The sequence below is a fragment of the Eschrichtius robustus genome, chromosome 14 (genome assembly GCF_028021215.1).
Source record: "Eschrichtius robustus isolate mEscRob2 chromosome 14, mEscRob2.pri, whole genome shotgun sequence".
NCBI classification, from domain to species: Eukaryota; Metazoa; Chordata; class Mammalia; order Artiodactyla; family Eschrichtiidae; genus Eschrichtius; species Eschrichtius robustus.
The window spans coordinates 26,251,773-26,266,807 of record NC_090837.1 but is presented as its reverse complement, the minus strand read 5'-3'; the positions used below and the strand labels follow the sequence as shown (position 1 = coordinate 26,266,807).

The window sequence follows — 15,035 nt, the reverse complement described above, 5'->3', positions numbered from 1 at the left end:
GCGAGCGGGGGCTACCATTCGTTGTAGCGCATGGGCTTCTCATTGCAGTGGCTTCTCTTGTTGTGGAGCATGGGCTCTAGGCACGCGGGCTTCAGTAGTTGTGGTGCATGGGCTTAGTTGCTCCGCGGCATGTGGGATCTCCTGGACCAGGGTTCGAACCCGTGTCCCCTGCATTGGCAGCAGATTCTTAACCACTGCACCACCAGGGAAGCCCTCAAGCTTCTCTCTTGCCCAAATGGATCAGGCCTGGAGGCGCTCTGGCTTCCTTCCCAGGGCTGCTGGAGCAGGGAGGGCGCCGTGGACCGTCCTCCAGCTCCCACGGGAATAGGGCCCTGAGAGGGGCTCCACCTGGACACCCTGCTGTGGGCCCCACATGGGAGAGGCGGCGGTGCTCACAGCTCTGTCCTTCCTGGGCAGGAGTTTCTCCAGGGGTCAGCTGCAGGGACCCATCTGGGAACCTGCCCCGGAGATATGGCTCAGAGGTGTGAGCTTCTGTTCACTTGTCATTCCCTCCCTCAGCCATCCTGGGCTTCACCTCACCTTGACTGGGTCTGAGCGGGTGTCAGACCCCATGCTGGTGGTGGGGCACCGCAGGGAACCAGACCTTGGGGCTGGTGATAGGCAGGGTGCCAGGTGCAGTGATGGGCTAAGCACGGCCGGGGGGGAGATGGCAGTGGGGCTCCCCAGAGCCAGTCCTGCCCCCGCTCAGCCGTCAGACAGTGGAGTTAGCCGGACGGGAAGTGGGGAGGGGATCCCAGCCAGAGCAAAGTGCTGGGCAAAGGTGTGTTGAGGGAACCCGGCATCCTGGGAGCTGCCGGTCATTTTCGGCGGGCCTGTGAGTCTCTGGGCACTGCTGGAGGGAGAGCTGTGGGTTGGGCCCAGGTCTGGGCCTGTCTGGCCAGCACAGCTGCTGTGGTATGGCGGCACCTTTTGACCCTCAACCTCACGAGTTCCTAGAGTTTCCCTCTAGGAAAAGGTACCATGCTAAGTCACCACCTGTGCAGGAGACGCGTAGGCCCCGGCTTCTCCCAGTCCTGCCATTTGACCAGGCGCAACCCGTGTGCTTCCCGTGGGGGCCGATCAAGTAAACGGAGGCCGTGCAGGCTTTCAAAAGAGGAGGATGCAGAACTATGCACGCGTCCTTGTCTCCCATCTGTGGGAGGAAGCAGGTGGGGGGCCGCACTCCTGTCCCCTTGGGCCCCAGGGCAGGCTCCGATTGCAGCGGCCCTCCTCTCATGCCCGCCGCGTCCATCCCGCAGGGCATCTGGCGGATCCCCGTGGACGAGATCGACCGGCCGGGCAGCTTTGCCTGGCACATGAACCGCTCCATTGTGCTGCTGCTCAAGGTGCTGGCCCAGCTCCGGGACCACAGCACCCTGCTGAAGGTCTCCTCCATGCTGCAGCGGACCCCGGACCAGGGCAAGTGAGTGCAGCCGCCCGGCCGGCCGGCCCAGTCCAGCGTGTGGTCAGCCCTGCGGGGGCGGCTGGCACTGCCGTAGTTCAGAGCACAAGCACGTACTGCCTGGAGCCCCTTGGCCCCGTCTGCCTGGGGCGTCTACACTAGCAGGGAGCCCAACCCAGTCCTTCTTTTCAAGGCCCTCTCTGTCCCACTGTCTGGAAACCAAACACCAGCGCCCCTGCCCCAGACTCCCCGGGGCAAGCACGGGCTCTCCCCACTGGGTTTGGTTTCCCCACTGAGACTCTGGACAAGCCAGCCCTTCCTCCTGCTTCCCCCAGCTCGGGGCTCCTGGGGATGCTGTCCGCTCGTGGGGACAACAGGTGTCCAAATGACAGCCAGGGTCCCCAGGTGAAGGCCAGTAATAGTGGGCCGAGCCACAGGGGGCCTGGGCCTCAGAGATAACCAGAGACCTCTTGGGACAGACAAGACTGAGGGACAGCTGCCACTTGCAGTGGTTGGGGGGTGTCCCAGGAGAGACGCAGCTCAGACGTGGCATGGCCCGGCTGCGAGGCCTCCTGCGGCCAGCACCATGCCTCATCTCTTCGCTGTCTCACTCACCTGTGCCGTGCCAGGGGCTGGGGTGGGGGCTTCAGCAGGGGCCTGGAGCTCCCTGGAGATGGGCTTGTGGGAGAGAAGCCGGGGGCCCCCAAGCTCACTGAGCCTGGCCTGTCCCGCCCTGCCCCTGGGGCTCACAGCCCAGCTCAGGGGGGCCCAGGACACAGTGCTGGGCGAGGAGGAGGCTCGGGGAACACTTCTGGGGAGCGGACCCCAGGCGGGTGGGACTCGGAGGGGCACGGGCCGCCATCCAGCTCTGATGCTCTGGCCACCCCCGCATGCCTGCAGGAAGTATCTGCGAGATGCTGACCGCCAGGTCCTGGCTCAACGGGCCTTCATCCTCACTGTGAAGGTGCTGGAGGACACACTGAGTGAGCTTTCGGAGGTACACCCCGCCCACCCTGGGCAGGTCCCCACACCCCCACCTGTGGGCAGTACTCACCTGCCTCCCCAGGTGGGAAGGTCAGTTCAAGGAGGAACTCGCAATCACCTTGTGTGAGGCACTGACGCGCTTGGCTAAAGTGAGCTCGTGGTTGGTGAGCAAGGTGGTGACGCTCCTGAGGCAGCCCTGCCCGGCAGGACCAGCTCAGGAGACAGCAGCTCTCACAGTGGAGCAGATGGCAAAGCCAGTGGCCCCGCACCCTCACCCGCCAGCCCCCAGGAGCTGGTGCACACACGGTCCCTCTTCACAGCTGGGTACCCTGAGGGCCCGGAGGCCGGTCACCAGCCTAGCAGGCGGGGCCGCTGGGAGCCAGGGCCATCGGGCTACAATGCCCCCCTGCCCAGCAGAACTGGCTGGGCCCTGGTGCAGGGGCTCACAGTGGACTCGGCTCTGCAGCTTGCACACTTGGTGGCCCTGGCAGGTCACTTCCTCACGAGGCGCCTGCACATAGAGAAGCCGTTTGGCGAGGGCCAGCTGGTCCTCAAGAGCAGAGCCACCTCCAAGGCCTCATCGGCCCCCGTCAAGGCCGGAGCTTCAGAGCAGGGAGGGCCTTCCCAGGCAGCTCTCCAGGCCCAGCCCTGGCCAGCGGGCAGATGGGCAGAGCCTGAGTGGCCTTTGTGGGTGGGCAAACCTGGCGCCCAAGGGTGCTTTCTTGTGGCAGAAACACCAGACACACTGAGTCTTACCATTGGTTTCCTCACAGGGGTCAGAACGCCCAGGGCCCAAGGCCTGTGGCTTCCCTGGAGCCAGGATGACCACCGACGTCTCCCACAAGGCCAGTCCTGAGGATGGCCAGGAAGGCCTCCCGCACCCCAAGAAGCCCCCTCTGGCTGATGGCTCAGGGCCAGGGGCCGAGCCAGGGGGCAAAGCAGGCCCCCACAACCACCGGCCTGTGGCTGTAGACGCAGGAGATGGTGCAGACCAGGGCGGGGAGCGGAAGGACAAGGAGAGCCCCCGGGCAGGCCCCACAGAGCCCATGGACACGGGGGAGGCCGCCACCCGTGGCTCGGACTCGGAGCGGGCGCCACCCCTGCAGCCAGGCCACCCCCCAAGAGACTGGGGCCCCGAGAGCCGGCCAGCCGAGCTGTCCCTGGAGGAGCTGAGCATCAGCGCCCGGCAGCAGCCCAGCCCGCCCACACCGGCCCCACCAGCCACCGCCGCTGCCCCAGCCACCGCCCCTGGACCCAGGACAGGCAGCCACCCTGAGGAGGCACCTCCACGGCCCAGCCGCAAGAGGAAGCTCCTGGAGGACACAGAGTCCGGCAAGACCCTCCTGCTGGACGCCTACCGAGTGTGGCAGCAGGGCCAGAAGGGCGTGGCCTATGACCTGGGCCGCATCGAGAGGATCATGTCCGAGACCTACATGCTCATCAAGCAGGTGGGTGGCCTTGGGGCGGGCCTGGCGGCACTGTTCCCAAGCATGATCACTGCCAGGCCACCTGGGGTGGGCTTTCAGAGTCATTCCTAGTCACCTCTGAGGTTTTCTACTGTGAGCACGAGATAGGTTCAGATATGTTAAAATTCTATTTGTCAACTAAACGTTAGTAAAGCTGGGGAAACATATACCAAAAAGAAAAAGGAAAACAACATGCTTTTAAATGTTTATATTCACCCATAAAGGAAAGGAAGCCACTTTGCAGAAATCTTGTCAAGTCTGGCACAGGGAGCCGGGGCCCCCGAGTAGGGGGCTGCAGTGGAGGAGCCCTTCTTATTCTGTTGCCTTTTTTAAAAAAAAACTCCATTAGGCATATGTTTTTTTCTGTATTTAGAGAAAAATAGGTTCTTTCCACAGGAAGAACCCTGCACTGTGACTGGCTCGTACAGGGTGACCATCCTGATACACTGTTTTGTTTTTAACTTGTGTTAATTTGCACTGCAACTTGTGAGTGTGTCTGTTTTATCACCACCTCACAAGCATCCAGCAATAACTTTTTTTGTTGCTGATAAACTAGAAAAAAAGCCCTGCATTCCCTGCTGGTGAGGGCGGGCCCTTTCACCACTCCAGCCTGGCTGTCTCCCTCATGCTCTGCCTAATGCTCATCCAGGGCAACCCCCAGGCCTCTCCGGCCTCATTGCCCACTTGAGGGGCAGGTTCTGGCTCAGAGACCACCAGCCTCAGCCCCCGAGGATGAAATAGTACAGCCACAGACATGAACGTGGCTTGGCCAGCTGGGCCCAGAGCAGTGACCCTGGCGGATGGGCCTGGGAGACAGGGCTGGGGTCCTGGGGGGAGCAGCAGTGGGAGGGCTCGTCCTGGGAGCTGTCCTCAAACACCAGGGGCCGGGGGAAGGCTGGCCACCGAGGCCCCTGCCCTCTGACGTTGGGCATCTCCTTGCTCAGGTGGACGAGGAGGCTGCGCTGGAGCAGGCCGTGAAGTTCTGTCAGGTCCACCTTGGGGCCGCCGCCCAGAGACAGGTAAGTGTGACCCTGCCTGTGCCAGCCTCGTCATGCAGAGCCTGCCCCGGGCTGCAGGCTGGTCAGGTGGGCCCAGGGGAGATGGGCAGCTGAGCCTCAGGCCCTGAAGGAGCCCCTGACCACCCGCCTGGGGGTGCACCAGACCCCAGCTCTGACTGTGCGTGTGACATAAAGGTCCCCTCACCCCCGCACCTTTTCTCTAAACAGGGAGGATGTTCCCTACTTAGTCGACTTCAACTGGAAAGGTCGCTTCTTTGCACAGAGGTGGAGCTGGGATACGGGGCTGATAGGAGCAGGGTGGGCGGGGGTCCTGGTGTTTGTCCAGCATCGTGTTTTGGGAAGACTCCCTGCTGTGGGGTGGAGAGGGTGGGCTGGGGCAGGGGCCAGGTCAGGTGAGCCACAGGTGGGGATGATCCCGGGCCAGGTCACTAGGTCAAAGGGCAGGTACGTGCCATTTGGGTAGGTGCGGCCTCTTTGTCCCCAGGGGTGGCCTGACTGCCCTGCCCCAGCAGCAGGCCCGGCCTTCCCAGTCCTCACTCTTCCTTGGGCCCCCTGGGGAAGGGTGTCATGAGGGAGTCCAGAGGCAGGAGCTGAGGGCAGTGGGCGTCCAGCTGCAGCCGGGGAGTCGTGTCCTAGTCCCTCAGTGGCTGGCTGCCCCTCGGTGTCCAGATGGGCTTTTTCTCAGTGGAGTGGGGCATCGGGCCACTACCCCACCTGGGCTCTGGGTCCGAGGCAGCCCAGGGGTTCAGCCTTCACCAGGTGGGCTGTGGGCCAGACAGGTGGGCCAGACCCCCAGCTGAGGGCAGGAATCCCTGGAGACAGGTGCCCCACTGCCGGCAGTCCCCACCGCCCTGCTATTGCCAAGGCAGCAGAGTTCACAGTGCAGCCACCTCGTCACAACCTCTGCTCTGTGGGACAGAAATGACTGCCCGGGGCCCCAGAGCAGGGTCGGGGCCAGGGGTCCCCCTCCTGCCTCCTCCACCAACCCAGATTGGGGGAGGTGGGCAGTGATCACTCCAGAGAAAGGAGGGCTGTTTCTGATGCAGACTTTTAAGGTGCTTGAAATGATAGAACCACACAGGAAACCCCCAGACAGCTTCCCCCTTAACTGGTCTCTGGTCTGAGGTGAAAGGGGGTGCTGAGCTGGCAGGAGCCAAGGGCAAGGAGGGGACATGAGGAGATGGAGGCCCACGGAGGACCAGCACCCAGCTGCGACCTGGCCTGTCAGAGGAGCCTAGGAAGCGACCTCAGGGATGACAACCATGTCGATCACAGCTGTTCTGGGCCCGCCTCTGGCCAGCGCTGCGGGGAAGGTGGCCGTGGCCCTGGGAGCCACTGCTTCCACCCATTTTGTGTCCATTTTGCTGGAGGCATTTCCGAGTTGCCACACAGCCCGGCACACGTCAGGAGGGTGCTCGGGACATAATTAGAGGCTGAGTGCCATCACCCGTGGCTCCCACAGGACAGGGACACAGCACCCACCTTCCGCATGTGTCTGCCCACGACAGACAGGTCCTGTCCTGCCCGCCCTCCCACTGGAGGTCTGGGCTCATCCCAGACGCTCACTGCACAGCAGAGTTGCCGGGGTGACCGCACCCCGTGAGGCCGGGGATGGGGCGTCTCCAGCAGAACAAATGTCAAAAGAGACAGGGTCACGGGGGAGCAAGGTGCTCCCAGCAGGCGTGAGGCTCCCGCACTTGCAGCCCCGGGCAGGGGTCTCCCCGGCCCTGGTGTGGGCTGGCTCAAAGAGTATGGTGGGCCTGGGGCTGGTGGCCTGCAGGTTGGGGCGTGGCTTAGGCACTGGGGTGCAGCCCTCAGCTCTGCTGCCAGAGGCCGCGCGGGGTCCCTGCCCCACCTCGCATCTGCTCTCAGAGAGCTGTGGCCGTCACACCGCCTGGGGAGTGGGCTTCAGGTGCAAAGTGGAAAAGGCCTAGCGGCAGAGGGAACTGTGTGCACGAAGACAGGGAAGCCCTGAAGGGCCTGGCTCCCTGAGAACCGACGGCCCGTGTTGGGGGAACCACGGGGCAGCCGAGGCCAGGCTGCCGGCAGGGGCCACGCTTGGGGCCACCTCGGGTGCTGTGGCTGTGGGGCTGCCCAAAGCCTAGGAGCTGACTCTTGCGGTGTCATCCCGGCTGTCTCAGGACCCCTCCACCAGTGGCCTTGGGAAGTCGCCCTCCAAGACTGACCTCCAGTACTGCAGTCCCCCCTTGGGCGCCACAAACCTGTGCCCCGGGTCATGGCTGGCATGTTCCTCCCAGGCTGGCACCCAGGAGTGGAAGGGTGAAGATCCCAGCCAGCCTGATGCCCCTCCACTGAGCCCCTGCCAGCGTGGCCTGGACGTTCTCCTAGGGAGGGACTCTGGGCCCCCAGCGGTGTCCCGAGTTGGCAGAATGGGCCTCCCTGGTAGCATTGGGGCCCAGAGCGGGGCACCATGGCAGGTGTCCTGGGGGATAGCATGGACTCAGGCCTGCCCAGCTGGCCTCCCTCACCTCCCCTTTGTCCTCCCAGGCTGCAGGGGACACACCCACCACCCCAAAGCACCCTAAGGACAGCCGAGAGAACTTCTTCCCTACAGCTGTGGCCCCTGCAGCCCCTGACCCCATGCCGGCGGATACCCCTCAGCGGCCCAGCGATGGCCACACCAAGCCTCGTCCTGCTCAGGCTGCCGCCCCGGTTGTTGTCACCTGTCCTCCCTCAGCGTCAGCCTCTACCCCAGACCCGTCCAAGGATCCCGGGCCCCCACGGCCACACAGGCCCGAGGCCACCCCCAGCATGTCCTCTTTGGGCCCAGGTGAGTCCCATCCCTTTCACCTGGTGGTGAGGCCCGGCTGGGCCAGAGCAGGGCCCAGACCCCGTTGCCAGCCAGCGGCAAGTCCTGCTCATTGCATGGAGAGTGTGGGTGCCTCCAGCCTGGTGATCCCTGAGAAGCTGTCTCCACCCCACCCCACCCTCACGGCACCCACCTCACCATGTTTCTCCTCCCACGAGGATTCAGGAGTGGGGAGGGGGTCCTGACCCCAGCACACATGAGACCTCTCAGGTCTGTGAGCAGTCCTGGGTGCCTGCTGGGCTGTGGGGCAGACCTGCCCAGCCCCTGCGCCCCCGGGGCGAGGCAGACGGAAGCCAGCCAAGCTGAGGCGGGGGCTGCGGAAGGATGGGACTGGCGACTCTGTCGGCAGGAGGGAGCCCCAGTTCCTTCCAAATTTAGATGCCACTGGGAACGGGAACGGCAGCCCGCGGGCAGGGGCAGCCAGCAGACCAGGGAGGGCAGACGCTTCAGGACAAACACACACACGAACACACGCCCTGCACCTCTCCCTCCCTGCTCCGCGGACCGGGGCCAGGCTCCCACCTGCCCGCACATCCCTGCTCGTCCCCGAAGGCCAGGCTCACCTGTCCACCAGGAGCCATCCACGTGGAGGGCCACAGCTGGGGTGCTACTGTCCGCCATGCAGGCTCGGCCGTGTCATTTCCTGACCCATCTGAACAAGGGAACAGTCAGCCCTGGCAGGAGTGCCCAGCCGGAGACAGACCTGGAAGCCCGGTTAGCCATGACCAGGAGCGCTGCTCCCACAGGCTGCTCTGCCCAGCTGGAGGCTGAGGGCCCAGGCCCCCCACCTCGCGGGTCCCTAGTTTGCTCTGAAGGTGGGGAAGTACAGGGACCCTCTACGCAGCCAGTCACAGCGGTGCTGGCCACGGCCTGAGACAGTCACCTCCCCTGGGGTAGCCCCTGCAGCCGAGTGTTTAGGGAGGAGCCTCTGAGGCCGAAGGGCCACAGGTATGGCTCCACCCAGTGGCCTGGGCGTCCCCTCCTCTCTGCTGTCCCATGTGTCTCGGTGTCCACACCCAGCGGAGCAACGGTGGCAGACGGTGAGCATGGCCCTACAGGCGGGTTTTGCTGGGGGTGACTTCACAGGGCGGTGGTAATGACCATCCATAGCCTGGGAAGCCACTCCACGAAGACCTGGCTGCTGTCCCTTGGCCTGTCGCCACCCCCGCCTGACTCCTGCCCCAGAGGATCAGAACTTCGGGGGCGTCAGGCCATCAGCTGGTCCCCTGGGCGCTCTCAGGTTGTTGGTGGCCTCAGGTTCTCGCCAGCTGTTGGCTGGAGGCCTCAGTTCTCCACTGTGCGTCCCCCCAGAGGGGTCCTGACACTACCCATCGCTGCCCCCGTCTGCTCACCTCCCTGTTTCCTTGGGTGTCTGCCCGCCACAGGCCAGGACTTGACTTCCTGCTGATGGTGCCTGGCCCATGAGTGATTGAGGGTCCCTCTTGCTGAGGTGGTCAGGGCTCCAGGGGTGGGGAGTGGGCGCTGCACGCTGTGGGACCAGCTGGGTCAGGACTCAGAGCAGGGGAGCACCTGTCTGTGAAGGGTGCCGCCCACCGGACGGGGTTGAGGGGGCCACAGTGCCGGCCTCGTGCCAGTCGAGAAGCCAGGGAGAGTCTGAGCCTGGGTCAGGGGCGCCGCCAGGACACTGGGCCTTGGGGCCTCAGCGACCAGGCTGTGAGTCTGCCTAGGGAGCAAGGAGAGTTGCCCCGATGGCTCAGGATTCCAGCCCGTCCCCCTGCTTCCTGAGGCCTGGGGGCTTGGGGAGCCCCAGATAGCTCTTCCCTGAAGGCTGAGGCCCCAGGCAGGTCCCTTCCCCGTTGGTTCCCCCCACCGCCCCGCCGTGGTCCTCCTCACAGGGCCGCCTGGCCTGGGAAGCACCTCTCCACATGCTTGAGTGTCTGCTGGACTTCCCTGCCTCGAGTGTCCCTCCTCCTCTGGCCACCCATCAAGAAGGGAGGCCGGACCGTGCCCTGGGGGCAGGAGGGACTGATACCTGCCTCCTGAGGGCAGACCTCGCTTCCTGCCAGCCTGGCCTGTAGACTGCTCGCAGCAAGGTAGCCCCCTGCCCACCCCCCCAACCCAAGCAGCCCTTCCAGGTTGCTCGGCCAGGCCCTCAGTGTTGGGCCCAGCCAGGCAGGGCTTTGCCACCTATGGAAGGCCCTGGACCAGACAGCCACCGGGCCTGCCTCGCATCGTGGGTGCGTGCGCAGTGCAGTGACCCATTCCTGCCCCGGGGCCACAGGATTCCTGCTGCTCCACCTGCTCGGCGGGGCCCAGGAGGGCAGCTCTGGAGCCTCCGAGGGGCTCATCCCTGCCTGTGGCAGCATGTGGAGCTGGACCCTGGGAACGAAGAGGCTGTGACTCTGACTGCCGGGCAGTCAGAACCGAGAAGGGAGGGCGTGGCTCACGGCCAGGCAGCAGGGCAGGTGCTGTCCTCCAGGAGCTGGAGCCGACAGGCTGGAGGCCCATCTGTCCCCCTGCCCAGCCAGGGAGGGGCCAGCGTCACCACTCCTGGCCAAGTGGGGAGCGGCAGGGTGTTGGGGTCATGGCCGGCGTGGCAGGAGAGTCCGGGCCTGAAGGGGAAGGAGGAGGAATGGGAGTGCAAAGAGGCCGGACGTGGCTGGGGGCCCTGGGGGCAGGCGCACCTGTGCCGACTGACCACCTGGCACCACAGAGGCCGATTCCCAGCCCCCTCCTCGTGCCTGGAAGGTGTGGCCTGGCAGGAGGGTGCCAGGCCCGCCACCGCTCCATCTACTTTGTCCTTAGCTGGATTGTTCGGTTCCAGTGGGCACTCCTGTAAGCTGGGGTGGGGCCCCCGCTGTGTCAGGTTCATAGCATGTCCACAGGGGGTGAGCGGTTTCCTGCTGGTACCAGCCTGGCCCCACCCCGGCGATTGTTCCAGCGGAGCCCCTGCGCGGCCATGGTGGAGGTGGAGGCCCCTATCCCGAGGGTGGGGGGCGCGTCACCCACAGCCGCGCTGTGTCTCCACAGAGGGAGAAGAGCTGGCAGGAGGGGCGGAGGGCACGGGCTTCCTGCCCCAGGAGCCGCGGTGCAGCGAGCAGGTGAAGACGGCCCCCGAGGGCCCTCCAGCAGAGCCGCACTGCTGGCCAGCAGAGGCGGCCCCCCGGACAGGCGCCGAGCCCACGTGCAGCCAGGGTAAGGCTAGTCGGGAGCAGCCCATCACGGCCCCCAGGGCCAGCAGTCAGCGGGTGCTTCTCGACAGAGGGGCCTGGAGTGGGCCTGGGGGCGAGGTAGACGAGAAAGGCAGGCCAGGCAGGGGAGGCCTGGCTGGAGAGCTTCCTCGGGGGAGGGAAGGGCCCCGAGACCCCCCCCACCCCTCCCCCTGCCTTCCACCCTCTGCTTCACAGAGGGGAATAGCTCGGGAGGTGCTGAGCCCAGGCCAAGGTGGCCTAGCCGAGAGGGAGGGGTGCCTGTGCCCAGATGGGGCCAGGGGAGGGGCAGGTGTGGGGGGAGAGGAGTCAGGGGTGGGCAGAGGGCTGGCCGGGTTGGGCGGAGCCAGACGGGCATCCGTGTCGTGTCTGTGTCTGTGTCCGTGTCTGAGTCACAGCCCGTTCCCACCAGCCGCCTCAACCAGCCAGGCCCCTCGGGGACTCCTCAGGGCTGGGGCCTCTCGCAGACCCCACTCAGGACAGCAGGGCCTGGTGCCAGCCCGAGGGAGTCGGGCATGGGGGCTGAGTGAGCCCCGCTCCTTTTAAAGCCACGGAGCAGCGGAAGAATGTGGACACCAGCCAGGCTGCGGCTCCTGGAGGCTGCCAGCCCACACTGCTGCCTCGGGCTCCGGCTCATCCTGAGGCGCGAGGGGAAAGTGAATGCTGGCTGAGTGGCCGGCTCTGGGCCCCAGCATCCTCCCTGTGGCGGGAACGACCGATAGCATGTGTGTCCTAGTGATCTCGGGTGGCCTCGGCCTGCAGCGGCTTGAAGCAGGGTTTTGGTTCCCGGCCAGTGAGAGTGCTGAACCCTAGCCACTAGACCAGTGGTTAGTGACAAGGCCCTGGCCCTTCGGCTTTGCAGAAAAGAATTCCCACACAGACGGAAAGTAGTGAAACAAGTAAAGTGTTTATTAGGAGGAAAAAGTGTACAGTACATGTGGACAGACACACAGGTGGGCTCAGAGAGAGAGTGGCGCCCTCCTGGTAGTTCGAATCACTTATATGGGGCATTTCTTCCGGGTTTCCTTTGGCCAATCATTTTGATTTGCCTGGTTCCGAGTCCGTATTTGGTATATCTCAGGATCCTCCCCTGTGTGCGTGCCTCTCTTAGCCGAGATGGATTCTAGGGAAGAGATCTATATGGGTAGTGAGCATCACTCCCCTTTTGACCTCCAAGGAGCTTTCTAGTCAGGAAGGTCTCTTTGACTTGAGAATGAGGAATATGTAGTCTGTTATTTCTCATCTGGGCAGGGCCCAGCCTCCTTTCTCAATTGTCCTGCTATTTTCATCTTGGAGTATCTGTCTACAGGGAGCGAACTCCAGCCGTTCGCCCTGGGGGCTCGTCTATCTCCTGCCTCACTAGGATGGTCTGAGAGCTCATGTGCATGCCTGGGAGGTGCGGGGCTTGCCCGTGTCCCAGCCCTGGGCACCCAGTGAACACTGTGCTTTTGGGGGTGCCCCACAGCCCAGAGCCAGAGCCGGGCCCTCGGGGAGGCAGAGAGACAGGAGGAGGCCTGGGAGCCTGGCAACCAGCACAGGCCTAAAGAGAGAGGGTAGGGCGGTCTGACGCGGCCAGAGGAGGCGTCTTGGTGCCTCTGTGGTGCAGGGTTTGCGGGGGATGAGGCCCAAGCAGGGGAGGGGCAGGCGGGCCCGGGAGGCTGAGAGCCCGGCTCAGTCCACTGGGTCCACCCTGCAGTTGCCAGCTCCAAGGTGCCCAGTGGTGGGAGTGCCCAGCCACCCGAGGGCCACCCGGGCAAGGCTGAGCCCGGCCGGGCCAAATCACGCCTCCTGCCCAACATGCCAAAGCTGGTCATCCCCTCGGCCACCACCAAGTTCCCCCCTGAGATCACCGTCACGCCGCCCACCCCGACCCTGCTCTCGCCCAAAGGCAGCATCTCAGAGGAGACCAAACAGAAGCTGAAGGTGACTGCAGGTCCTGGGTGGGACACAGGGCTGGGGGCGGGGGGTGGTGGTGGTGCCAGGCTGCCACTGACCACTGCCCCGCCCGGCCTGTGCAGTCAGCCATCCTGTCTGCCCAGTCGGCTGCCAATGTGAGGAAGGAGAGCCTGTGCCAGCCGGCCCTGGAGGTCCTGGAGACGTCGAGCCAGGAGTCCTCGCTGGAGAGTGAGACAGATGAGGACGATGACTACATGGACATCTGAGGGCCACTCCCCACGCACCACCACCTCCCACACCCCCCCACACCCCGCCCGGCGGGGCGTCCCCACCGCAGGGCCACAGGCCACGGGAGCCCAGCAGGGCCCGCCTCCTTTTTTATGAAGTGTTTTTCTTTGTAAACGTGACTGCCCCCAGCCAGGCGGCCGCGTCCACCCTCCGCGGGCTCTGCCTGGGTCACGGCAGCGGAGGGTCCTTTTTTGGTTGCTTTTCTAATAAAGATGGAACAGTCGTCTTGGCCTCTTTGTCCCCTGGGGTGGCGATCCCTGTCCAGGCTTTCTGGGCCTTCCTCCCCCAGGCCAGGTCAGGGCCTGACCCACAGGCACCCGGGGAGCAGGCGGGAGCCACACGGGGCAGACACTCCCGGGAGAGACAGCAGCCGGGCCTGGAAGGAGCACAGGGGTGAGGGCACGTCCCTCCAGAGTCAAGGTCAGGAGGGTCCCAGCCGTGCTGAGGAGGTGGCTTGCACCCCGTGTGATGGGCACCCTGGGGAGGGCCCTGAGAGGCAGGGGGCAGCGCTGACCTCCCACCACACTCGCCCTCCGACAAGACCAGCCACGTGAGTCGGGGGGCTCGGTGTGAGATACAAACGTGGGGCCCCAGCAGAGTGATGCTGGCCCCACCATCCCGGCTCCAAGCCCGTCTGTTCTGTGGGAGCACCTGCCCTTCACAGTGTCAAGCCCCTCCGTGCCGTGGGGGCCCAGCCGCCAGCCCCACAGCTGGGGGCCGGTCCTGCTCTGAGGGCCTCCTCTGAAAGGCGTTCTGTCCGGGGAGGGGACAGAGACCCTTCTTGCTGCGCTGTGCCCCTCGTGGGCTGGACGCTGTGCCCCCACCCCCCACCGCCTGGGAAGAAAGGCCCAAGAGGCTGGGCACTGCAGGGTCCCCAGCCCAGGCCCGGCAGAGCCACGTGGGAACCCAGGGCGCTGAACTGGCACTGACTCAGGCCCTTCTCAAGGCCACAGGGCCTGAGGGGACCAGCAGTTACTCAGCTGAGCCCCCTGGGCCCCCACGCTGCACTCCTGGCTTCTGGCGCAGGCTGGGGAGAGGAGGTGGCCACCTTCCCCCGGTCCACAGACCCCTTTCCTGGGAACAGCCCAGCTGTCTCCCAGGGCCCTTCCTGGCTGGGGCGCAGGACACCTCGGACCCTCCCCAGGAGCTTCCTCCCCTAAGCCATGCTCTGGGCCCAGGCGAGTCCCAGCACCAGCCCCCAGGCTGGCTTGGGACCTCAGTGCCCACACCCAGGGCACCTGCCCACAGAGGTGCTCTGAACACCCAGTAATCCGCTTGGGACTTCTGGTTCCGACTCCCCCGGCTGGCGCCTGACACCTGTGGCAGCCCAGCTCTCTGGAGCAGCTGCGAGGGGGCGGTGACCAGGGAACAAGGCTGGCCGACCCCCGCTGCCAAGGCCGGTCATGTGGCCAAAGCCTGTCCGCTACCTTCAGTTCCCTGAGGGGTCCAGGACCCTGTCTCCTTCAGACGTCTTGAGAAACCGCCACTGTCTGCCTGTCCAGACCCCGGGCCCAGGTGGCAGAGCCCAAGTGAGTCCTAGGCCTGGGTTCCCCCCATACCCTGACCTTGGAGGCTCCCAGAAGACGCCTGCCTCTCCCGGTGACTTAACTGCCCCCTACCTGTCTGGGCCTCAGTCTCCTCACCTGCATGAATAGGAGGAAGGTATACAAAGAAGAGATTATGCAGATATCCAGAGTGAAAGGGCAGGGGCGGGTGGGGCCGGGCCGCTCCTTTCCTGGTCGCCAGCCCAAGGCAGAAGCACCTCTGGAGCCCTCAGACTGACCCAGGGGCCCAGAGAGCCAGGCCAAGGGGATACCAGGGTCCTGGCCTCAGCTCCCACCCCACCCCCAGGGTTAATTTGCCTGAGGCTAGGCCCCTCCCTCCTCCTTCCCCTCCCCCCTCCCTCCCCCTCCCCCCTCCCTTCCCCTCCCCCCTCTCCCTTCCCCTCCCCCCTCTCCCTTCCCCTCCCCCTCTCCCCCT

The 15,035-nt window shown here is 65.0% G+C and overlaps 1 protein-coding gene across 1 annotated transcript in view; it reads left to right on the top strand.

Moving 5' to 3' along the window:
• The window catches only part of CABIN1 (calcineurin binding protein 1), a 101,000-nt gene extending 87,722 nt beyond the window's left edge, over positions 1 to 13,278 (top strand). Inside the window, 8 exon segments of the mRNA XM_068563783.1 lie at positions 1,260 to 1,423; positions 2,303 to 2,399; positions 3,160 to 3,834; positions 4,797 to 4,871; positions 7,380 to 7,662; positions 10,693 to 10,857; positions 12,568 to 12,794; positions 12,890 to 13,278. Coding sequence (XP_068419884.1) covers positions 1,260 to 1,423; positions 2,303 to 2,399; positions 3,160 to 3,834; positions 4,797 to 4,871; positions 7,380 to 7,662; positions 10,693 to 10,857; positions 12,568 to 12,794; positions 12,890 to 13,033 — 1,830 coding nt within the window. The 3' untranslated portion in view covers positions 13,034 to 13,278.
• The last annotated feature ends 1,757 nt before the right edge of the window (positions 13,279 to 15,035 follow it).